Consider the following 25,776-nt stretch of genomic DNA (forward strand, 5'->3'; position numbering starts at 1 on the left):
CCACTTAGCCACCTAGGCACCCTAAGACTTTTTTACATCTTAAGGAATATTTGTCTACCCCAAAGTCACAAAGATGTTCCCATACCTTTTTCTAGCAGGTTTATAGATTTTGCTTTTTATTTAGGTCTATCATCCCTCTAGAATTAATTATTCAGCATGTATGAGGTAGAAGTAGATATTGAGAAGTTTTTTCCAGGTGCTTATGCAGTGTTCCAGGTCCGTTTGTTAAAAAAACTATCTTCATTGAAATGCTTTGGAGCCTCTGTTGAAAATCAATTGACTGCCTATATATGGGCCAATTTTATTTCATTGATCTATTTGTCTATTCCTAAGCCTCCATGTTGTCTTGGTTACCATAGCTTTATGTAAGACTTGAATCAGGCAGTGTCATTTCTCCAATTTTTTTTTTTCTCCAAGATTTCTTTAGCTATTTTAGGTCTTCTGCAGTTCTATATGAATTTTTGAATCAGGTTGTTAGATTTTACAAAAAAAAAAAAAAAAAAAAAAAGAAAAGACCTTAGGCTTATGTTGAATCTATAGCTCAATTTGGAGAAAATTCTTAACCTTTATTTAAGCCTCTTAATATCTGTCAGCAATGTATCTTGGATTTTAGTACAGAGTTACTGCATTTATTTTGTTATATTTAATCCTAAATGATTAATATTTTTAATAGTACTGAACTCTCCTTTAAAAATGTTATTTTCCAATTGTTGGTTAGTAGATAGAAACACAAATTATTTTTTATGTTAGTATTGTATCTTGCCACTCTGCAGCCTTGTTAAATAGATTTTGTATCTCTGGAAGCTTTTTTTTTTTTTTTTTAAAATATTTTATTTATTTATTTGAGAGAGAGCATGAGCGAGGAGAAGGTCAGAGGGAGAAGCAGACTGACTCCCTGCAGAGCTGGGAGCCCCATGTGGGGCTTGATCCCGGGACTCCAGGATCATGACCTGAGCTGAAGGCAGTCACTTAACCAACTGAGCCTCCCAGGTGCCCTGGAAGCTTTTTTTTTTTTTTTTTTTTAAATTCTTAGGATTTTTTTCACATTTACAGTCTTATTGTTTAGATTGCAGACCGCTTTCCTTTATTTCTAATCTTTTTTCTTTTGATTTCTGTTTTTTCCTTAATGTACTGGTTAGATCTTCCAATATAGTGTTGAATTACAGTGTTGCATAGAAGTAGTGGGAACGGAGACCTCCTTAGCCTGTTCTCTTTCTTAAGGGGAAAACATTCAATATGCCATATTAGGTATGGCGGTAGCTGGAAGATTGAGGAAGGTCATTCTATTTCTAGCGTAAGAGTTTTTTCATGAATGAGTCTGAATTTTGTTACAAGCTTTTTCTGCATCTGAGATGACAGTATGTGGGTTTTCTTCTTTATTCTGTTAGTGGAAGAATTACAATGATTCAGTTTTGAATGTTACATCCTTGCATTTCTGAGATAAGTCCTGATGTATTATCCCTTCTATATATTGTGGGATTCTATTTGATATTATTTTGTTGAGAAATACTGGTCTGTAATTTTCTTGTAGTATCTTTGTCAGGTTTGGGTAATAATTTTTACCGGCCATTTAAAATAATTTGGCAAGGGGTGCCTGGGTGGCTCAGTCGTTAGGCGTCTGCCTTCGGCTCAGGTCATGATTCCAGGGTCCTGGGATCGAGCCCTACTTCGGGCTCCCTGCTCAGTGGGAAGCCTGCTTCTCCCTTTCCCACTCCCCAGCTTGTGTTCCCTCTTTCACTGTGTCTCTTTCTATCAAATAAATAAACAAAATCTTTAAAAAAAAATAAAATAATTTGGCAAGTGTTTTCCTTTTCTCTGTTTTCTGAAATAGTGAATGTAAAAAAAAAAAAAATACCATTATTCCTTCCACCATCTCTGCCTGGAATTTTCTTTATGGAAAGTTTCAAATTACAACCTCAGTTTCTTGAACACATATTGATTGATTGGGCCATTCTGATTTTTACTTGTTATGTGTAGGTTTAAGTATTCTTTAAAAAGTATTTGCTCATTTTGTCTCAATTATCTTTTAGCAAAAATTTATTCATAATAATTCTCTAGTATCTTTTTAACATCTGTTGTGATATCACCTATTTTACTCCTAATGTTGATAATTTGTGTTGTCTCTTAATTTTTCCCTTAATCTATCTTTTCAGAGAACTAACATGGGGTTCATTGATTTTGTCATCTTTTACATTGATTTTCACTCTTTATTACTTGCTTCTATTCGTTTTGTCTTTTATTTGTTCTTTTTTCATCTTCTTAAAGTAACACTGATATTAAACGCTTCTCCCTTTTAAATGTAAGTGTAAAGTTGCAAGCATTCCCCACGCCCTGTAGTTTAAACTGTATCTCACATATTTTGCTAAATGTTTTCATTATCATGTAGTTCAAAATCATTTTTAATTTTTTGTGATTTCTTTGACCCTAGAATTTTTTAGTAGTGTTTTGATTAATTTCTAAATATTAGAGGATTTTATAGATATCTCATGAGTATTATTATTGATTTCTAATTTAATTCCATTGTGATAAAAATAAAGAATCTGTAAGATTCCTGTGAAATTTATTGAGACTTGTTTTATGACCTAGCATGTGATCTTTCATGATGAATGATCTGGTAGACTTGAAAAGAATGAGTATTCTCAGGCAGTGGGTGTAGTCTATAAATGTCAAGTAGATCTAGTTAGCTGATAGTGTTGTTCAGATGGTCTGTGTCTTTTCCAGTTTCGTTGCTTACTCTTCAATCAGTCATTGAGAGAGGGGTGTTAAAATTTCCAATAATGATTACGGATTTGTCCGTTGTACTCTTTAGTTCTATCAGTTTTCGCTTCAAGTTATTTTGAAGCTCTGGTATTAGGCTTCATATTTGCAATTTTTTTGCCTTCCCGATGAATTGACCCTTTTATCATTCTGAAATGTCTTCCTTATGCTGACAATACTCGTTTCTCTGTGTTCACTACACGCACAGACACACATACCCAAACTCGTGTGTGTGTGTGTGTGTGTGTGTGTATCCATTGCATCTTTTTCATGCTCACTGTTTGCATGTTACATCCTTTTAATACTTTGATTTTTAGCCAAGGTGTAGTTTTCTATTTAGAGTCCATCTCCTGACCTCTTGTAGGCAGCATATGGTTGGACTTTCTATTTTTAATCTAGTCTGACCATCTCTACCTTTTAAATTGAATGTTAGTATATTTGCACTTCATGTAATTATTAATATTTGGTGGTTTAAGTGTAGCATTTTTTCCTGTTTCCTGTTTTGTTTCCTCTTTTTCCTGTTTACTCTATCTGTTTTTTGTTGGTCTGTTCCTCCTTTCCTATTATATTTTGTGTTAATTGAATAGTTTTTGGTACTCCGTTTTACTTTTAATTAACACCTTCCCTATAGTTTTTATTATTTTTTTCTTTAGTGGTTTCTTGATGGCTTACAGTATGATTTCTTAATTTATCACAGCATGTTTAGGATTAATATCATAATATGTAAGATTTAGAAATCTTAAAACACTATAGCTCCCTTTATCCCCTCTCTTTGTCTTTTGTGCAATTGTCATGCATCTTATTTTTGCCTATTAGTAGCCCCGTGTTACAATGTTACTATCTCTGCTTCAACAGGAGGTAGTTTTTAAAAGAAATCAAGAAAAGAGGGAAAAAGTTATAGTTATTATAGTGACAGAAAATAGTCCCCTAGATGTGTCCGTATCTTAGTCTCCAAGACTTGTAAATATTTTATGTTAGATGACAAAGAGGAATTAATGTTGCAGTTGGAATTAAGATTGTTAATCATTGACCTTCTGCCGGAGATCGTCTCCTGAGTTATCCAAGTGTACTCAAAGTAACCCCAGGGTCCTTAAAAAGTAGAAAAAAGGACAGGAGAAGGAGTGAGAATGATTCAGTTTGAGAAGAATTTAATCTGCTATTGCTGGCTTTGAAGATGGAGGAAGGGGCCATGAGCTAAAGAATAGGGGCAGTCTTTAAAGTTGGAGGAGGTAAGGAAGTTGATTTTCCCCTAGAGCCTCCAGAAAGTAATGTAGCTCTGTCAACACCTCGATTTTAGTCCAGTGAGATCTCGGTCAGATTTCTGATCGACAGAACTGTATGATAAGAAATTTGTGTTGTTTTAAGCCACTAAGTTTGAGGCAATTGGCTATAGCCACAATAGAAAATGACTACAGTTACCCACTTGCTTACTATTACCAATGTGTTCTGTTTCTTCCTCTAGATCTGACATTGTTTTTCTTCCTTAGGCATGTCTTATAGTACCGGTCTGCAGATGATACATTCTCTCAGCTTTCTGTGAAAATGTCTTCATTTTAACCCTGATTTGTAACAGATAATTTCACTAGCTGTAGGATTCCAACTTGATAGGTTTTTCTTTCCCACTTAAAAGGGATGGTTCAGCTGTGTTCTGATTTCTGTCATTTCTGATCGGTCAGACTTCATTCTATAGGCACTGTATGGACTTTGCTTTTTTTTCTGCTAGCTACTTCTATGATTTTTCCATTATCTTTAGTTTTTATCCATATGGCCGTGGTATAGCTAAGTGTGGTTTTCTTTGTATTTACCATTTATGTTTTTGTAATTTGATTTTTTTTCACCACATTTCAGAGATTTGGGGCCATTATTGTTCAGATTCTTTTTTTCTGAGCCCTTCAGGCTTCTTCTTTTCTTGGGCATCCAATTGCATATATGCTAGACCATTTAGTATTGTCACACAAGCAAACAAAGTTCTGTTCATTTCTAAAATCTTTGTGCTCCCCTTTTAAATTTTGGTCATTTCTGTTGACTTGTTTTCAACCTCATCAACTTTTTCCTCCCCGTGTTGTCCAGTCTGCTCTTAAAGCCACTCTGAACTTTATACTTTACTGTTTTAGAATTTCAATTTTGTTCTTTATATGCTTTTACTTTCTTTGTTGAGATTTCCCATCTGTTAATTTATTATGTCCATATTTTCCTTTAAATTGTTATACACATTTGTACAAGATATTTTAAAGCCCTGGTTGGTAAATTCCCATGTCCGTGTCTTTCAAAATCTATTTCTATTGACTGCTTTTATTATTTCTTAGATTATGGTTATATTTTCTTATTTCTCTACATATATACTAATTTTTTATTGTATGCTGAAAATTTTAGATAATATCTAGGAGGAGGTTTGGATTATGCTGTCTTTCTTTGAAGAGACAAATTTTGTTCTGGCAGGCAGCTAAATTATTGTTGGCTACTCTTTTTTTTTTTTTTTTTTTAAGATTTTGTTTATTTTAGGGAGAGAGCTGGGCAGGCATGAATGTGCACATGACTGGGGGGAGGGGCAAAGGGGGAGAGAGAGGGACAAGGAGACTCCACACTAAGTTGAGCCTAAGGCAGCAGGATCATGACCTGAGTCTAAATCAAGTCGGCCACTTAGGGGACCCAGCCTCCCAGGTGCCCCAGTTGTTGGCTACTCTTGATCTTACTTTTTGTGCCTGGTTTTATGCTTTCATAGGGTGGGACTTGTTAGACTTTGTCATTAGCTTACTTTAGGCTTGGTCCTTATTCCTAAAGCCTGGCCTTTCTGGAGTCTTAGTTGACTGCACACTGTGCTCATCATCGCTTCTCCAACAGCAACTGCATCCGAACTCTGTCCCCTACCACTTCCCACTCTCTGGTGTCCCCATTCAGCTCGAAGCCTTGCAGCAGCTGCCCTCCCTTAGGCTCACATAGTCTTACCCTGCTTATGTAGAGATTAAATGTAGTGAATATACTCAGCCAACCTTATGGAAAACCCCATACAGACTTCTGGAGTCTCCTTTTGTATTTTGTTGTGCACTGTACATTCCATCCTTATCAATAACCTTACATTCTTGGGCACCTGGGTAGCTCAGTTGGTTAAGCAACTGCCTTAGGCTCAGGTCATGATCCCGGAGTCCTGGGATCGAGTCCCATATTGGGCTCCCAGCCCCATGGGGAGTCTGCTTCTCCCTCTGAGCTTCTCCCCTCTCATGCTCTCTCTCACTGTCTCTCTCAAATAATAAATAAAGTCTTAAAAAAAAAAATAGCCTTACATTCTCATCTCTGCCCCGAGTGCCATGAGACTGTTTCTTGAGCTCCACTTTCCCTTTTCCACATTGGGAAGGCGCCTCCAGGCAGAACACTGAAGCAGTGGGGGGCTTGCCTTGTGCTTCCCTTCCCTCAACTATCACAGGCTTATCTTCTCTGTTGCCCAATGTCTGAAAAACAGTTGCTTTGTATATGTTTTATAGATCTTGAGGAGGAAGGGTTCATCTGATACTAGTTACTGCATTGTGATCACAGGCAGAAGCTCAGGAATACTGTTTTGAAGTGGAGAATTTTTTTTTTTTTTTCGAACTCACGATCTTAAGATCAAGACCCGAGCTGAGATGGAGTCAGACGCTTAACTGACTAAGCCACCCAGATGCCCTGATAGAGAAGTACCTTTAAATTGGGTATTGCTTTTATTAGATAACTGAAATCAGAAAATAATGGTACTTTAAACTTAAAATCTTATTTAAATTTTATTTTTAATCTTAACTACATGATAAAAATATCAGATCAGATAGAGGATTATCTCAGAAAAATGCAATAATATGAGAGAACTCCATTAAGAGTTTGATGTTCTGGAGTTTAGTTTTAAAGCAAACCATAAAAAAATTTAGCAAATATTTGGCTAACCTTGTAACTGAACTTGGTTGATTAAGTATGTAACTGATAGAGCCAAAGTACAATTAATTGACAGGTGAAGGGGGAAAAAATGTCTATTTGAAAAGCAGTTCATTCAGAATTTGCTCTGCCTCCTTGATAAAAAGCAGATTGAGAAAGAAGAGTTTCTCCACAGGAAGACCCTTTGGGAATCTCCTGTGGTGGACTAGTGTGAGGTGGTTTTTAGCTCGGAAGATGGTGATGGTAGAAATATAGAGAAGTGGATGGAAACACATATTGGAAGTAGGGGTGATGGATGTGGAATGTTAGAGGTATTTTGGATGAATTTTCTCTTTGGGGCTGATGGATGGAGTGGGTAGTCATGAGGTTTTCCTGAGGTCGGGCGAGATGAGCTGGAGGTATGTGGGGGAAGAGTGTTGAGGTTTATTTGTTTTGTTAGGTTTGAGAAACCAAGTGGGTAGTCGAGTGGAAATGTCAAGTAGGCAACTAGATAAAACTGTTAGAACTCTGCAGGTTAATGAAATACCTCATTTGGACACACTGGGCCCTCTTTGATTTGAGCTATGACATTACAAATCTGGGTTTGTTGACAGGAAGTTATCTGCTGGGTGCTGTGGTCAGACCTCTGTTGGCATTCTGGGTCTCCCAGTGTTAGCTTACTGCCTAATCTTCATCAACTCCCCCTATCCTCTGTACAAACATATAGTACCATTCTCACAGAGTTTTGCTGAAAATTCAAGTCATACTTGAATTCAGGTACCTGTGACATCATATCTACAATTACAGTTACTATAATTAGTAAGTTCTCCAAATCTTGGTTAACCTTTACAAACACTGTAAGGTAGTGACTTTTTTTTCCCCCTTGAGATGAGGAGGAGGAGGGGGGATATGAAGAGAGTAGGGTGGGGCTACCTCACATGAAGATTAGAATTTGGGTCTATGCAAATTTAGGAACCACTACTGCTTTTAAGAAAAAATGGAAACATGGCTAGAACAGCCTCTGAGAAAGTAATTAAAATTATTCTTCACATATACTTGCATTTGGAATTTTAGATGTAGAGTAAACCACTTACCTCTCAATTACTCCCATAGTCTTAAACCCCTGCTGCACTGTCTAGAAACCGTCACACTGAGGTATATTTGCTGGGAGTTTGGAATGCTATGATACATCATCCACATACGCTTCATTCATTTTATTTTTTTAAATTCCCAGTGAAAAGCCAGAAAGTTGTATTTATTATAAATACCAGAGACATGCAGTACTATGAAATACAAAACCCCTCTCTCCTAAAACATTAAACTAGAATCTGATTGCCTCTCATCTAGGAGGTCTTGGAGAACTTCAGTTCTTTCTAGTACATTTGCAGCTACATTGGCATCACATTCTTGTTTACTTATTAGAAAACTTTGATGAAACTGCTTTTCTATATGAGTAAACCTTTACTCATTGGAATTATTTGGAAGAGGCATTGAAGCTGAAACAATTAGTTCTTCTAGGTTCAGCTTGTGTGTGTGTGAGAAGACTCAGGCTCCCTCTGGTGGTAATAATGATGCACTATTTTACTGAAAAATGATGCCCAGATGAGATTGTCAGGGTAAAGTGATGTTCCCAGTTAAACACCACACAGAAGTCTGATGCCTTAAATATTGAGCATGTAGGTTTGGGAAGTGACTCCTGAATGATCTTCAGCAGCTAGGTTGCTAGGCTCTGTGGCTTCCTAATCCTTCTTTAATTCTGACATGGAGGGAAGGAAAGAGGGAAGGAGGGGAAGATAAGCTCTCTCTTCATCATGTCTCTTCGACTACTTAGGAATATAATGAGGAATTACTGATGTATTTGTTAAGGGCTTTGAATTTTCTTAAATAAAAATTGTATAAACTTACAATTTTATTAGTAACGTATTTTCAACTCTGAATTTCCTTTCAGAGCGGTATTTGGTAGTAAGATCACAAAAATAAGTCAAATGCTACCACATTTATTTTATTTTTTTAGTATAATATAGTATACAAAATATAGTGTATTGGACCCTATGGAATAAATAGGTAATGTTTTCTAGCTAATATAATTGGAAGGTTAGGAGGATGTGGAAGATTACCTGCACTGATGGGGTTTAAACCCTTTGTACAGTCGCCTGGGTGGCTCAGTTGGCTAAGTGTCTGACTCTTGGTTTTAGCATAGGCTGTGATCTCATGGGTCATGGGATTAAGCCCGCATGAGGCTCCATACTCAGTGGGGAGTCTGCTTGAAAGACTCTCTCCCTCTGCCCCTCCCACCATTTGTATGCTGACTCTCTCTCTCCAATAAATAAATAAATCTTTTTTTTTTAAGATTTTATTTATTTATTTGACAGACAGAGATCACAAGCAGGCAGAGAATCAGGCAGAGAGAGAGGAAGGGAAGCAGGCCCCCTGCTGAGCAGAGAGCCTGATGTGGGGCTCGATCCCAGCACCTGGAATCACGACCTGAGCCGAAGGCAGAGGCTTTAACCCACTGAGCCACCCAGGCGCCCCTAAATAAATAAATCTTAAAAACAAAAACCCTTTGTAGATTTTTGAAGTAATGTTCTTATTTTAGGGTTTTGGGAGAAAGGAAGATGATTCTAAAAGATGCCTCATCAAACAAGTTTCTCTGAAAAATGAATATTTAAATTGGACTATTGGTATAAGGTGTGAATGAGGGAAGTTTTTTTTTTTTGAGAAATACTGGACTAATATTAGACTTCATGTGTCTTTTTTTTTATAGAAATAGAACATTTCCTTAGGAACTTACTTGGAGAGTTCAAGTAAAACATCTGCATAAGTAAGGGTCTTTTAATTAAGAAAAATGGCTGTCAAAATCTCACAGCTTTCTAAATCCGTAAAATGATGTTGAGCTGCAGATCCTGAATTCATCCTAAATTATTGATTAAATGTGTGCAGATGTAAGCAGAAAAATAATACATTCCTCATTAGCATGTTGCCTGTGTTTACATCTGTTAAATCACAGGTGGTCTAGCAATTGGAGGAAATTAGGGTGTTTTTTGTTTGTTTTGGTTTGTTTCTTTAGCTTCGAGATTTCTTCCTGCCCTAAAGCTGCTTGAAACTGCTGGCCATTTCAGAACTTAGTTTCCTTAAATATATGAGTATTAAAGATGCTACAGAACTGAAACATACAGACTAAATTTCTGAATCTTTTAGGATCATTATTTATGGCTGGAAGGACTAATGTTCCCATCTGGGTTAATAAGATAACATTTCTGCTAATTCTTACAAGATGGGAATGAAAGGAATTGCCTATGGAATTGCAATGATAGTAATTTTTTAAAACATGAAAATACATTTGTGTTCTTTTTCCTTTTCTAAATCACCAAGGTTAGAAATTCTCTTGGCTAAAAATAAATCAGAAAAGATAGGTTAAGTATAAATAAGAAAATAAGATTACCTGCAATTCCAACACTCAGAAATATCCAGTGTTATCAGGATTTTTTGTATATTGTTCATACTCACCATCTCTCATCACCAGCCTGGTGTGGTGATCATGGGGGACAGGCACATCCTACTTGCCCCTCATTGCTTTTTTTCATTCTCTCTCTCTTCTTCCTCAAAGGACTCAGTTTTGAATCTCATGCCATCAAAATTACACCACTTACTGTAGCTCAGCAACTGTGCCCTGGGCCTCTTCCCTCATTCTCTTAAGATTTAGTTTCTGCCTCGCTGTCATTCTTTCCAGCACTGTTTCTGTATCCATATATTGGATCTCTGCAGGGAGCTGGCCTCACAGTTCCTCCTCCCAACCATAGCCGCTTTACTTTCAGGTCATACCTTTGACCAGTCATTTCTTATGTGGGGGCGGTTTTGCCCCCTGTGCAACATCTGCCAAGATCTGGAGACATTTTTGCTTGTCACCCTGGGGAGGTATCAGTAGCATCGTGGGTAGAGACCTTAGATGCTACTAATCCTTCTACCATGCACAGGACAACCCTCTGTAGCAAAGAATTATCTGACCCAAAATGTAGGAACCTGGCTCAGCTCAAAGGTAGCCACACTATTGCATCTTCCAGACATAAGAATGATTATCAATATAATGGCCTGCTAACCTAGATAAAATGTAATACTTTAGACTATTGGGTGACCTTCTGTGACAATCAGATGCTGGTATATAGTTAAAATAGCACCCTCCTTCCTTATTTTAAGCAGTAAATAGCTTAGTGCTTTTTAATATTCGCACCTTCTCTGGCAGTATCATTTAATGGGTTAGGATATTGTCTAGTGAACCACACCAGCCAAATGTAGGAAAGGCAGATTTCTTACAGAAAATCCTTCCAAAGAAGCATTTCTTAAGATTTTTTTAAGCGTATAATTTTATTATATAACAACATCAACATTTAACAATATCATTTTATGTTTGAGACCAAGGCTTCATCCCCTCCCCTTATCTTGCATGTTTTGATTCCTTTTGAGTTGATCAAAAGACCTTTACAGTTCCCCCCACACACACAAAGTGGAGGGGGGGACAGTTAGTCAATTTAATTGCTAGAAAGTAGCTTATTGTATTCTGTGGGCTTGGAAAGCCTTACCAGAATGCCTCAATGGTGCCTCATTAACTAAGAAAAATGAAAGCAATGATAGTATCGTATGTTGAAAGTGATACTGAGCCCAAAATGTTGATACAGATTATGAATGTAAAATTCCACAGGACAGAGCATTGCAGGGGCTTTGCAAACCTCCAGGCCTTTTAGTTGTTAGGGTTTGGGTCCTTTCTTTGGGCCTTTATTAGGCCTTGGTTCTGCTGAAAGGAGGAATGAAAGCTTATCATTTTCCCTCTAGGGAAAAAAGTCATTCTGTGGCAGCAGTTGCAGTGATAATAGATTTCCAGTATTCACTGCTATTATGGGGAGGGTGAACACATGAATGCTGACTTCAGATTTCTCATTCTAGGAAATTAAAAGTAGTGGTATAATTTCTACTCAAGTAGCTTTTGGAGAAGAGATTTGTGGGCTATGTAGATAGGGGTAGAGAGGGGGCATATAGAGGGTGACAGCGGGAGCCACACATATGTCCCAGCATTTCTGGGCCCACGCTATGACCCAGAAACACAACATCAGATGTAAGAGGAAATGTGGGTCACTGGTACAGTCTGCGGGCCTGAGCTGTCCCACCATTTCCTTTTCCCTCTGGTTGCTGCTTCCACTAGGTAATCACAGGGCCTGTTGGGGATCTTTCAGATTAATAGAATCAGGATCAGTTCTTTGCCTTTACTCAGAAATAGTCAGACGGACCAGGAACAGATCACCACTGGGGGGTGTGTGGATTTCCTCCAAATGTCTAAGCTCCTTCATCAGATAAAGCCCTGCCTGGTTGTGGCTGGTTGTTCTGTGATTTTCTTCAGTAGTGCTGGCAGATAAATTATCTGGTGCCTTTATACTACCCCACATTGGCTCTCCATGCCCAGTCTTTCCTTGTCCCATCCCTGCTGGCAAATAACTTCACGGACTGAAAACTAGTAAGTGTTGCTCTGCTAAAGTTAGCTGTGAGGTTGTCAGATGAAGCATGTTTGCAGAGATGAGTGGTGTGTTCTCTCTCTACAGGAGGAGCCCTGATATCCAGGCAAAAGAAGAGTTATGGAAGCATATTCAGTAAGTACTGCTTTTTTTCTTAATTGTTTTAAAATGTGTGTCTTGGTAAGGCATTTACGAGGACCACCAAGGACAGCAAGAGGCAGCCTCTGGCCGAAGCCTGTCACATGGTCTTTGTTGCCATCATCATGTGGAACAGCGCCCTCCCATGGCGGTGCCTTTACGGGCCAGCAGCCCCTCTACAGGCGGTCCTCTCTTTAGACCACTTAGCCTTACCTGTAAATGGGCCTCAGACTGGCCAATAGTTTACAAATAAATACCAAGGAAAACAGATTCAGAGGGAAAAAAGATGCCTCCACAGGGGAGAGAAACAGATTTTTTGTAGGGAGATGATGGGTGGAGAGTCCTCTACAATCTGGTTATAGAAAAACTGGAAAAAAGGGAGAAGAGCTATAGAAAAGGGTCCCCACCCCATTTTTCTTTGAATACATTCTAGTTTTTTAATCTTTGTTCCTGGCTTATGTTTCTCTTAGTTTTACTAACACTGTATTTAGGGATAAGATTAGGAAGGGAAAACCTATCTGCCGATTGTGAAAGGTATTAGTATTTATATCAGCATCATAACTTTTATTTTCTTGCACATTCCCTTCTAGAAAGGAACTTGTGGATCCCTCTGGATTGTCTGAAGAACAATTAAAAGAGATTCCATATACTAAAGTAGAGTGCGTATGTCTTTGAAAATCTTTTGACAAATGTTTTATTAATACTTATAAGTAAATAGTAGGTTCTTACTCATCAGTGGTGTTCCATGAAGTGCTTTTGTCTTTGCCTTTTTTTTTCTTTTTTTTTGTCTTTGCATTTTAACTTAAATTAAAACTTCAGGGAAAGAGGTAGAAAAGGGTGTATTAAAGCTAATTGTTATTCTGTCCCACAATCACTGTCATCTTCTGTTAACTGCCTATTTGTATATGGTAGCTAGAAAGGGGCTTTTGATGCTTAGTGTCAGTTTTAAAATAAAAATTATTTTTTTTATATTTTATTTATTTATTAGAGAGAGAGAGAGAGAGAGAGAGAGATCACAAGTAGGCAGAGAGGCAGGCAGAAAGAGAGGGGGAAGCAGGCTCCCTGCTGAGCAGAGAGCCCAATGTGGGGCTCGATCCCAGGACCCTGAGATCATGACCTGAGCCGAAGGCAGAGGCTTAACCCACTGAGCCACCCAGGCGCCCCTAAAATAAAAATTCTTTGAGATATTAATTGACTGGTAACAATGCTTCTTCTTACTCATTACTTTAATGCCCAGAGAATGATGCTGGCTAGAAATCCTGTCCTGTAAGCCCAATCCAATCCCGTCATAGACTAGCACATGGAACATGCTTCCTGGAAGCCTAACAGGACTCCCTAATCATTCAGTTTAGAGTGCAGCAGAAGATAACTTCTTTACTGTTTTCTGTCCTGCTATAATTAGTTAAGAGAAAGTGGGATTCTACTTCATGGCTTTATGTCCCTCTGTAACCCATGCTTGCTTCCCCTCTCTGGTTGAACAGCAGGTTTGTACACACTCTTGCCAACTGCCCCCCCTCCAACCTCTCCTTATCTTTAGGCTAAAGATTGAATTCTTAATGACAGGCTAGTTAGTAGCTAGGACAAGGGCCAACTTTTTCTGGTGGAATGCCGTTTTGTCTGCATTGTAGGTTTTTTTTCTTCCACACTTTTGGAAAAAATTCGACAGGGAATGGTTTCATTATAATTTTTTCACTTAGAAGATCATATATATATATATATAAAATCACCCATGTACATACAAATACTAGAGTGGCATTTTTATGTATGGTCAAAGGAGCATTTTTCTGTTGTTAGCTTGTGAAATTTAAGCCACTTAGGTTTTCCAGGCTCAGAGGGATCAAGTTCTTTTTAAACTCTCAAAGTCTCATTCCATATTAAGGAAAAATTCCAAATTTTTGACTTCTGGTTTGTTTCTGCATTTTTGGTTGCTTGTTCAGGACTCAAGGTGACCCAATCCGCATCAGGCATTCCCATTCGCCTCGAAGTTACCGCCAGTATCGCCGGTCCCAGTGTTCAGATGGAGAGCGATCTGTTCTCTCGGAGGTGAAGTAAGTAGGCAAGCTTGAGTACATCATCCCCTTCATGGCTTCAGCTCCAGAGCAGATAGTATAATGGGACTTTCTGCAATGTGGGAATGTTCTGTATATGTGGTTATTATTTGATTATTCTATCTAGTGCAACTAAGAAACTGAAAATTTAATTAATTTTAATTAATTTAAATAGCTCTGTATGGCTAGTGGCAACCACACTAGATAGCACAGATCTAGACTATACTTTGGCTGAATCATGCCACCTCCAAGCTATGCACTGAAGCTTTTATTTTTTTTTAAGGTTTTTATTTATTCAGTTGACAGGGGGAGAGAGAGAGAGTGAGACAGAAAGAACAAGTTGGGGGAATGGCAGAGAGAGAGGGAGAAGCAGGTTCCCCACAGAGCAGGGAGCCTGATGTGGGACTCCATGCCAGGACCCTGGGATCATTCCCTGAGCCAAGGCAGTCCGTTAACCCACTGAGCCACCCAGGTGCCCCCGTACAAAACTTTTAGAAGAAGAAAAATATATGAACTATTCTGTTATGAATGATACATTCTTGTTTGAGAGAAGTGGCATAAGTTTCTTTCTGATTTGATGACATTTTCTTTAACTACAGCAAATATATGTTGCAGTCATTTCTTTGAATTTAGTTTTTCTTTTGAGTTAAGTGGCCATATCTCACACTGTGGTCACAATAGGTGCTCTATTTTAAATGAATACATTAATGAAATAATTAATCATCATGTACTTGGTATTGCTGGTTAGGAATGTTCATCATTGAACTCTGAATTAAGGCTCAGAATTTTAGTAAACAATGAATTGGGAGATAGACTAACCCAGCAGAGAGAGGTATAAGCCAGGTTTTGTTTATTTTTTGTTTTGTTTGTAAATTGTAGATCCTGGCTATTAATAGCTCCATACGTTTATAGAAAAAAGAATAAATGGACAATAAATGCTCCTCTGGAAACAAATAAAAAAGCCATTTATACATGTCACAGTAACAAAAGCGCATGGGAACCACAGCTGTTTTATTCTTGGTTCCTCTATTTATTTGCTTTGATTTTCAGCAAGTTACTTAACCTGCTCAACTTAATTCAAAAATATTTATTAAACACCTCTCTGTGTGAAGCACTGTGTAGGCACTGTAAGGAATATGAAGGTATATAAAACACGCTTTCTATCCTATAATCCTCTTCCAGCTCAAGTTGTGATTCTAGGTACTGTCTTGATCCTTAATTCTAAAACAAATTCTCTGCAGTTCAAAAACGGATCTCGTACCTCCACTTCCTGTGACCCGTTCTTCAGATGCTCAGGGTTCTGGTGGCTCCACGGTTCATCAGGTTGGTAATAAAGTTTTAAGGTATTGGTACTGATGACGATTTTTGAGAAGCACTTTTCTGAAAGTTCTTTTGGGGAAATAGGGCAGTGAATCTCTAACTTGACTCTGAGATTCCACAATTTTAAAAGAAGTTATACAAAGTGTGGAAGAAGGAAGGAGGGTGACATGATTCGAGCAAGGCACAACGTGGGAAGAGTTACATTAGAGGTGAGAGCTGGAACTAGTGTAAGGTCTCAAATGATCTGATGCCTGGAGCAAAGCCAAGGATAACAAAGATGGTAAGATTGTTTGGAGCCAGAATAAAGAAACAATGTCTTCACTAATTAAAAAAAAAAAATTCTTTTTAGATACTTTTTTTGACCCGGAGAAGCAAGGAGAAAGTGATAGACTTATAGTGGGCAGATTTCTATTGTTAACTGATGGCAAACAGGGAAATTACTCAAGTCCTATTTTATTTCTGTCTTCTCCATCAAAGAGAATTACTTTTGTTCTGGGAATGTTTTAAAAAAAGTGGTTAAAAGGGAATTCAAGGACATAATAGAGCATCTAGCTGCCTTAACAAAATGGATTTAATACTCAGCTGAATTAGGTGGATCTATAGAGAGCACTGTCGCAAACATACTGCAGCAAGGTGTTTAACACTGTCTCTCATGGTAAGTAAGAGAGAAAAAAGTAGGTTAAGATCATTGGTTGGACTTGTATCTGGTTAAACCATCACTCTAAGAACAAAGTTGATGTTTATAATGGACCAGTGTCAGCCCACTGTTCACAGTGCTGTGGTTTTCAGTTTGTAAAAGATCCTGGATCCCTTTGGAAAGCAATTATAACTGCTGTTTCTCACCCATAAAAATGCATACAAGCACATACATAGTTTTGTATGTAAACTCAGGGAGTTGACGGACGACCTAAGAAAATGGACTCCAGTGGTACTTGTCATACGCTGCCCTTTGTTTCTGATTCATTTTTGTCATTGATGTGAGCAGGGACAGAAAAGCCTGTGCTGATTTAAGTTGGGCTTAAGACTGTGGGACTGTGAGATCAAGGTTTACAAGGAGGAAGATTATTGGAAAGCACTCTTAGGATCAACACTTGGGAAGTGGAAGGCAAGAGTGGAAGTGTGTGGTGTACTCCCAAGAAAGCATCAGCTGATTCCACACCGAACTCTAGACCTGAGATGGTCCATCCCGTCCCTCCCCTCTGGACGCAAAGCTCTCACATTCACCGTGAAGCAAGTCACTTGACAAGGGATGCCCTGGGGAAGGGACTACCTTCAGCTGAGGGGAGTTTGTGGGGAAGGGCTCCATTTTTGAGCTGTATGGCAGCTAGTACTCCTAGCAGCTGGGCGAGTGAATGCCTCAGTCCAGAATAGAGATCTGGGTACATAATCACAACTTCCACCAAAATCTGCCTCATTTTTGATTAGATAGATCAAGGAGAGCTTCATAGGTTGCCCAATTTGTTTCAAGTCAATAGTAGTTTTAAAAATTTATATTCAAGATTAGTTTAGGCTTTGCATTCAGACTGACCTACATTTGCATCTCCTTGTCTCCACACAGGACTTGTGTGACTTTGGACAAACTTTAACTTCTAAACTTCGATTTTTGTGCAATGTGGTTAATAACCTGTTAGGGTTACTGTGGAGATAAATAAGCACTGTTTTTCAGAACTTTTTGTCTTAAAACTTCAAAGTTGGATTCAGTATAAATAAGAATCTTACTTTATTGCAGTTTTGCTTTTCCAACTAGATTCCCTCATCACCATCACTTGGGAATCTCAAACTTAGGCACACGGAAGAGTGGCTCTAACTTTGCTGCACCCAAGAACTCCCATGCATCTTCTGACCAGTGGCCCTGATTCTAAGCTTGTCTCTGTGACACCTTTGACTTTGAATTCAACAAACATCTAATGAGCACATGTAATGAGACAGGCACTGGTTGGGTAGTCAGCAGAATAGTCTTCTAGGCTAAATCTGGTCTGTTTTTGTACAGGCCAGGAGCTAATAATGGCTTTTTCATTTTTAAAGGGTTGTTTTAAAGAAGCGGGGGTTGGGGGGGCGACCTAACAACAAGCAGATAGAGTCCACAATCTGGCCCTTCACAGAAAAATGTTTGCTGACTCCTGGCCTAGACAGGTAATACATGAAAGGAAACAGGCAAAATTTAAAAATTAGGTAAGCATTATGAAGAAACAAAGGGCTGAGTTAGAAAATCTACAGATGACCTCACTTTACAGAGATGAGTGGTCCAAGAAAGCCATCTCAGAAACCAAGGTGTAAAGCTGAAACCTTGCAGGGGAGGAGCCACCCGTGTGCAGAGAGAGGAGCCTGGGAGGAAACAGTCATAAAGGGCCTGTTTGAGCTGAAAGTCCCATGTGGTCTGAGCACGGTGGGGGTGGGGGCAGATAACACAGGGCTTTAGATACCATGGAAAAAAGTCTGGATTTTATTCCAAGTGTTAAAAGGAAACCATTGATCTGGCTGCCATGTGGAGAAGGGACTTAGTGAGCCAGGGAAGCAGAAAAGCTGCATGTCCTAGTTTTGCCAGGGTGCAGAAGTCTGAGAGTGGCATGGCCTGCCAACACCTCACCTCACCAAAAGCTGGTAAAAGTGGGATGGATGATGGACTGATTCGCTTTATGTCCTTAAATATGAAGGCAGAGGGGACAGGTTTAGTGGTAGACTAATTTACATGGTAGTGCTGTTTTGAGTAACCTCCCTGTGCCTCTTCCAGTTCCTGTATTAGTTCTCCATTCCCCTGCACAGACTCACTGGAGAGTCCTTTTGATTTATCTAGAAATCTTCCATTTCAGACAGATGTCTCACTCTAAAAGGATCTTGATTCAACTTTGGATCTTAGTTTAGGATTAACACAAAAATGACAACTGCCATAACCAAGGACTAATTTTCATGCATAAAGTATGTTACGCATGTTACTATGATTTAACTCTACATTTACAATTTAATCATGTTATAACGAATATTTGTTGAACAGCTTTTGATACTGCGAAGCATAAGTATTTTGTGGTTTGAGGCCTTAATTTCTGATGTATTAATAAAATTGATTTGTTTTCTCTGAATCTTCTTTTGAATATATTTTTTTTCTAGAGAAGAAACGGATCTAAAGATAGCCTGATTGAAGAAAAATCTCAGGCATCTACAAGCAATCTGGCTGGAAAACACATGGCAAAAACAGTAAAAACTGTCCAAGCTTCACGCCTCAAGATAGAGACTTGATGCCAAGGAAGAAGGGTCTGGGATTGGGGGTGGGAGGGGTATGTGCCACCTTTACTTTTAAACTGTGAATTGTTAATTATTCAAGTATGTTGGACCAGCAGGTGTTTCTTAAGGAAAAAAAAAAATCGAACCTGTTTCATCTTTTAAAGGTTTAACAGCATATTTGTGCTGAAGGGCCTTTTTATTTGGTAACTGGAATAGTCTTGTGAAAACTCAATCACTTGATGCCCTATTTTCCTTCCTGGAGACTCCAGGTATCTTGTGTCCATGACCAAGACCAGATGCTTCCAATCAAAGCTTGGGAATCCTGGTGTGCAGCTGCCTAGCTATGCAATAGCACACCAAGTGGAGGAAAAGGTTCTTCCCAACTCTAGGTGGATCTCAGCCCGTGCACAGATTTATGAAGACTGAGACATCACTTTCAGACTGCAGATGTTTTTATTAATATAAATTGTTCTTTGTAATACTGTATTTTATGGCATTAAGTTCCACTGGTTATTTACAAGTGTAAAAAGGTTTTTGTTAAGTGTTGCTTTTAACTTCTAGTGTCCTTGTGTTTTCAGAAAAGACTGTGGATTTCAGTTGACCTCAGCTTATAAATTCATGACCCGCAAATGCAAATGGTCCCTCCATCTTGCCTAGCTACCTAACTCCCCTCAAAGATGAATTCATTTGAGGGTGACTATTACAGGGAAAATAGAAATACTCATGCAGGACATCTCACCTTTTCCCTCCCCCAAACTTCTCCAGAGTTGCTCTCAACAGTACTCCTGTCCCTGTCTGTGTGCTTTGGAGCCCAATCTCCTTCAGCCTTATCTGTCAACTTACTCCTCTCAGTCAGATCGTTGCGACTTGGTTTTAAACTATTAACTCTCCCACCTAAAAAAAAGCCAGCCAGCTTTCACAACCACAATTCCCTCTCTCTCTCCCAGTTTCTTGAAAGGGTTATCTGTAGCCTGTGTCCTCAATCCATCTCCTAAATTGTGGTTTTAAACTGCTCCACCACAGACCTCACTAAAAACTACTGTGTACCAAATTTTGACAGTTTGCCCCGCAACATTTTTAGTGCAGTATTTGTTGCTACGTTTCTGACCATCCTTTACTGCTCTTCAGTCAGATGCTGTTCTACCTCGCCAATTAGTTTCTCACTCCTATCTCAGCCCTCCCCTATAAGTGGATGTCATTTATGCCCATAGCCTTAAAGTTTATTCCTGTAGCTTATAGACCAGTGTTCTGCCAGGCCACTTAGATGTCTCCAAGGCAATCCCAATTCAACTAGTTAAAAATGCTGCTCTCTAGCTGGATTTAGGACCATTACATTGTGAATGCGCAAGACACAAATAGCGATTGTTTTAGACACCTCCCCTATTACCAAGTCCTGTGAGCTTTGCCCTCTACAGCTTACCAATCTCCACAGATTTTTACCACACTGGTCCAAGGTAGTTGTCTCTTGCCTAGACAACCGCAGTATTCTCCAACTGGCCCACTGCATCCTTTTCCTGACAGATACAACCATCCTGGATTTCTCCTTGTTGTAAATAGCTGTTAAGTGGTCTGGTCTCTTACCTATTGTTCAGGCTCATTTTGTAATACCCCAGGCTCAGCAAACAGCCACCTTCAAGCCTCATTAAGCATTAACTCATGTCTGAATCAGGGCATTTAAGAGGGAAAGTAACTACAACTATGACCAATCTGGACCTTTTCTAGCCCAAGGCCAGAACTTTGCCTTGCAAAAATGACACCTACCCTTAGACTCGACCGCTTTCTCAGGTTTCTTTGTCTTGGTCAACTCATGCATGGGACTTGTCTCACAGAGTTTTATATTTGTGATGACATTTCTGCCATTCAACTCTAAGCTTCCAAAGGGAGGAACTGTTTTGCTCACCCTTGTGTCCCCACTTCCTAGTACATTACTGAAAGTTCAATAAATTTTTTGAATGCTCAGACTATTCTTTCCTTCAAAGTGAAGGCAGAGGATATGCTGTCATCTAATAAAAATAAAAATGTAGTGACCATGGAAAACACACCCGTGACCTAGAAACCAGCTAGTCTCAGTTCATCATGCACAAGACACTGGAACAAAGCACTTACTTCTCCTTGGGTGTAGCATAAACCTTTATCTCACAAGGCTATTCTTAACTGGTTGCACTGAACATTCATCGTAATTACTGAGATTTCATCAATTTGAAGTTGCTGGGGAAGGAAGGAGAAACCCTCCCTTTCCCTTGATCTTTCAGTGAAAAGTGCTATTTGCTGGTAAGTTAATACACAAATCTTCAAGAGGCACAATGAAATATTTATTTGTAGCCCTACTGTTTTAGGTTTGTATTTACAGACTGTCCAAAAGCAGTAATTTTAGTGCCCCTCAGGCTCTTGGGAGTTTTAAATGATCCAAGCAACTCTTGTCAAGATTTCCTATGATGTTTTTGAATTCCTCATCAAGGACATCCTAAAAAAACAAAATAAAGCACTCAATTTGACAAGCAAATATTCACATGTATCATAGATTAATTTAACAGTCCATACTCCTCTGAATTCCATCAAGTTATGCAGGTCTGGACTCAGCTTTATTTAAATGTCCACATAAAACATACCTGAGATTTGACCAAGTGTTTGAAAATTAGGTACTACACACAAACACGTTATCTTAAAATTACAAAAGTAAGCTAGGAACAGGCTACCCTATTTGCTGTTAACTTCACCCTGTTAACTACAGATATTGCAGTACTATTATTAATTTAATCTAACACCCACTAGAAAAGGCAGCCCAATCTGGAAAGGTAAAATTTGCATCAGGAGTAACTGCTTTACGACAGAACTACAAGGTAGCATTCACCCTACCTTATGTCACCTTTGTGCTCCCAGTGTTCAGCTAGCAGCAGTCCTCAAGCATCCAGCTTTCACCTGCACAAAATTTAAAAAGTTAAGAAAAACTATACACACTTCATGTTGGCAGACTCAAGAACACATAGGTAAACTAAGGTAAAAGCATCAACTGTTACTTCCGCAGCTCCTACACCAAAGATACCAAATTCAAGGGCAGGAAAAGGCTGCGAAGTGTTTAGTTTATGCCTTTTTTGACACCACGTTCACTAGTTTCCAAAAGTGAACGGGCAACACAAAGGCTACAAGGAAACTGCGCAAGGACTGTTCTATGGCACAAAGTTGCTGACCCCATAATCTGTTCTGTGGGTTAGAGCTGGAAAGGGGATTAATTCCAGCTGTAGATTTTCCTTTACAATTCAAAAATGGTTTAAGTGGTTAAAACACTGAAGCTGCGAGGCAACCGGTTTTTCTTTCACGAACATGCAAACTCACCTGCAAAGTCGATGACACTCATTCGCCGAGTTCTGCATCTTGCAACAATTACCGAGATCTAAACCTTAAATGGCACTTTACTCCTACGTTGACTCGATCTCAACTGTGATGTGGTAGGCACACATGCCTACTTATGGTGAGGCCTTTCTCTTTCACACCCAAGAATTCCCTGCTTATACGGAAACCTCCCCTGCACACAGTCGATGACGAAGAAACTCAAGTGCACTCAAACCCACCCAGCTCCCATTTCCTGGCGTGGGTAGGCAGCCTGAGGGCCGCCTAAGGGGCCTCCTCCGGGCCACAGGCAACGTGGGCGAGCCCAGGCCGCTGCCCTCCGCCCTCCACGGACTCAGGGCACGGGATCCTCGGGACCGGCCCGGCTGCGAAAGACGTCTCATCACCCTCAAGGCGGCCGCGCGCCCCTGCCCGGCGCCTGGGCGCGTCGGAGGCCAAGAAGCCGCGCACGCCGAAGGCCCCACCATCACGGAAAGCGCAGAAACCTTGCTCCCAGCCCAGCGCAGAAGCAAGAAAGGCCGCGCGCCGCTCCCACAATGCTTTTCTACGATTGGAAGGGCCCAACTGTCCGGGGGGGGCGCGGGGAGGACGGACTGTACCACTGGCCGCCGCGCCCTCGCGAGACGCCGCCGTGCGGCGCGAAGGCGAAGTGCGCCGTGATTGGTCACGGGACGGGGCTCCGGGAGGGAAAGAGGACGGAGGGGCGAGGGGGTCCCCCTTTCCTCTTTGCGTTGTACTAGCAGTGCTTTCGCCGAGGCGGGTTTTCTCCGGTATCCACTGCTCTCCCAGTGTCCGGAGCGTGTGGTCCGCGCTGAGCTGCGGGTGTAGCTTGAGACCTCGTGTTCTTCAGTCTCCGGCTGAGGAAGAGTCAGGTCCTTCATTCAAAGAACAGATTTGTAGAGCACTTCCTAGCTTCAGGCTTTGACCTCAATGCCTGGGAACCGGGTGTGAATGAGACGCGCAGGGGTCCCGGCTTACGTTCTAAGTTGGGCGGGAAAGGCACTAACAGGTGACATGGACAATGTAAGTCCAGATGGCCTGAGTGCCAAGGAGGAAACAAAAGGAGGTTGTGTTCGATAGAAACATAGTGCGGACCACGAATTCCATTTTAAGTGTTTGAAATGCCGCACAAAAAGTAAAAAACAAGTTAAATTAATTTCAGTAGTAACTTAGCATGTAATCAATGCAAAATCATCAATGATTAATGATATATGTTAATGATATATTTTGCTTAAAAGTCCGGCGTATATTTCATACTTCCAGCACATTTCAGTTCAAACTAGTCACGTTTCGGGTGCTGAGAAGCAGCCTGTGTGGCTGGAGTGTGGCCTGAGGAGTGCAGAATGGCATAAGATGCAGCGGAAGAGACAGGTAGGAGCAAATCTTATGAGGCTTGGTACTTGGGGTAGGAGTTGGGATTTTATGTTGAAATTTTAGAGTTGAGTAATGATTACCACAGAAATAAAGAAGAGGTTGTTAATTGGCTTTTTGCCTGATAACCCTAATGCAATGAAGGGAGAGAGACTGCAGTGAGATCTGCTGCGTAATAGCCAGGGGGTCTCCTTGCTCCTGTAGGTCCTAGCAGAGACTTTAATCAAGGGACCACACCCCAGCACTTTCCCTCATTTCTTTAAAGCTAGTGAAAGAGAGAGAGAGAAAAGGAAGAAAGGAAAAAGATTAAAAAAAAAAAATCAAGCCCACACAAGGACTAGCCTGAATGATAACATCAACTCGAGGACACTTGGGACATACTGAAGGAGTAAATGTGTAACGATCACAAGAAAAGAAATAGGGCAAACCTTTATTAGGAAGTTACTGTAACATCTGGGGGGTTGGGGAAGGGGGATATCTCTAGGAGTATAATTTTAAGACATTGAATGGTACAGTGTGGGGTTTATAACAAATCTCAGTCTTGGCTTCTCTTGGGCTGGAGCAGCCAGCAGACCTGGGTTTATATCCAGCTCTGACACTTGTTCTCTTAGGTAAATAACCACTTCTTTGACCCCAGAGTACCTCATTTATAGGATAATAACTATACCCATGAACACATGTTAGTTTAAAGAATCAAGAAAGTCTTGTGGAGGGACGCCTGGGTGGCTCAGTGGGTTAAAGTATCTGCCTTCGGCTCAGGTCATGATCTCAGGGTCCTGGGATGGAGCCCCACATCAGGCTCTCTGCTCAGCAGGGAGCCTGCTTCCCCCTCTCTCTCTGCCTGCCTCTGCGCCTACTTGTGATCTCTCTGTCAAATAAATTAAAAAAAAAAAAAAAAGAAAGCCTTGTGGAATCATCTAGCTCCATGTAATACATAGTAACATACAACAAATGACTCTCATGAGCTTAGCTCTTCTCCTTTGTCCTCACCCCAGATATGGAATCTTCTTGGGTTGAGTTCTTAAGGAAAGGAGAAATATGTTGGTGTTTTTCTTTTAATGGCTTGACATTTTTGTTCCCACCTTATGCTTTTCTATTCTCCCCTTTATATTTCTTTCCCAAACTCTGGATGGTTCAAGAGTAGATAGTGGGGAGGCATTTGTTCCAATTGTTGAGTTAGTGTTGGTATCAGGAAATCAATGCTAAATTCTTCATCTTACTGTCTACTTCAACCTCACACAGCCTGATAAGGAAAATCCAATAATTAAGCCAAGGCAAGCAGCAAGGGCACAAGAAAAATATAGAGGGTATTTTCTACTTAGTTTTCCCACCACCTTTGCCTGCTGGGGCTAAGGCATTATGTAAGGACGTACACGCTACATGTAGTGTTAGTGCAAACATGGAACAAGCTGGGTTTCCTTGGGAAGCGTGGTTCCCCAAAGATGTCCACGTCCTCATCACCTGAGCCTGTGGATGTTTCATTCTAGAGTAAAAGAGGTTTTGCAGATGTCAATTAAGGTTGGGGACCATGATAGGGGAGATAAAAATTGAAGAGGAAGGCAGAAGAATTAGATGTGGTGGTAGAGAAGGCAGGAGAGGGGCTCAACCTTCCATTGCTAGCTTTGAAATTGGAGGAAGAAGATCTTTGAAGCCAAAGAATATAGTTTCAGCTCTAGAAGCTGGGAATGGCTTTCAGCTGACAGCAAGGAACCAGAGACTTCATTTCTACAACTGCATGGAACTGAATTCTGCCAACATCCTGAATGAGCATGGAAACAGACTCTCTCCTAGAGTCTCCAGAAAAGAGCACAGCCCTGCTGATGCTTTGATTTTTACTGGTGATGCTCATGCCAGACTTTTGACCTACAGAGGTGTGATAATAAATTTGTGTCATTTTAAGCTGCTAAATTTGTGTTAATTTGTTACAGATGCAAGAAAAACCCAACACACTCTGTAAGGGGCAGAGTGAGAAGTGAGCTGTTTTTTGTTTTGTTTTGTTTAAGATTATTTATTTATCTGACAGACAGAGATCACAAGTAGGCAGAGAGGCAGGCAGAGAGAGAGGAGGAAGCAGGCTCCCTGCTGAGCAGAGAGCCCGATGCGGGGCTCAATCCCAGGACCCCGGGATCATGACCTGAGCAGAAGGCAGAGGCTTTAACCCACTGAGCCACCCAGGTGCCCCAGTGAGCTGTTTTTCT

The 25,776-nt window shown here is 40.1% G+C and overlaps 1 protein-coding gene and 1 long non-coding RNA gene across 2 annotated transcripts in view; one reads left to right on the forward strand and one right to left on the reverse strand.

Annotated features, from left to right (window-relative positions):
- Positions 1 to 21,184, forward strand: part of EPB41L4A (erythrocyte membrane protein band 4.1 like 4A) — a 264,629-nt gene extending 243,445 nt beyond the window's left edge. The window contains exons 19-23 of the mRNA XM_080803915.1: positions 12,222 to 12,269; positions 12,863 to 12,931; positions 14,210 to 14,320; positions 15,562 to 15,643; positions 18,746 to 21,184. Coding sequence (XP_080660041.1) covers positions 12,222 to 12,269; positions 12,863 to 12,931; positions 14,210 to 14,320; positions 15,562 to 15,643; positions 18,746 to 18,874 — 439 coding nt within the window. The 3' untranslated portion in view covers positions 18,875 to 21,184. The remainder of the gene's footprint in view (positions 1 to 12,221; positions 12,270 to 12,862; positions 12,932 to 14,209; positions 14,321 to 15,561; positions 15,644 to 18,745) is intronic.
- LOC308343062 lies at positions 21,152 to 22,734 on the reverse strand. Its single transcript, XR_013966844.1, has 3 exons — positions 22,193 to 22,734; positions 21,716 to 21,778; positions 21,152 to 21,323 (listed from the first exon to the last, which is right to left on the reverse strand). It is a non-coding gene; the product is annotated as an uncharacterized lncRNA (long non-coding RNA).
- Positions 22,735 to 25,776: the final 3,042 nt, after the last annotated feature.

Source organism: Martes martes (assembly GCF_963455335.1).
Source record: "Martes martes genome assembly, chromosome: 5".
NCBI classification, from domain to species: Eukaryota; Metazoa; Chordata; class Mammalia; order Carnivora; family Mustelidae; genus Martes; species Martes martes.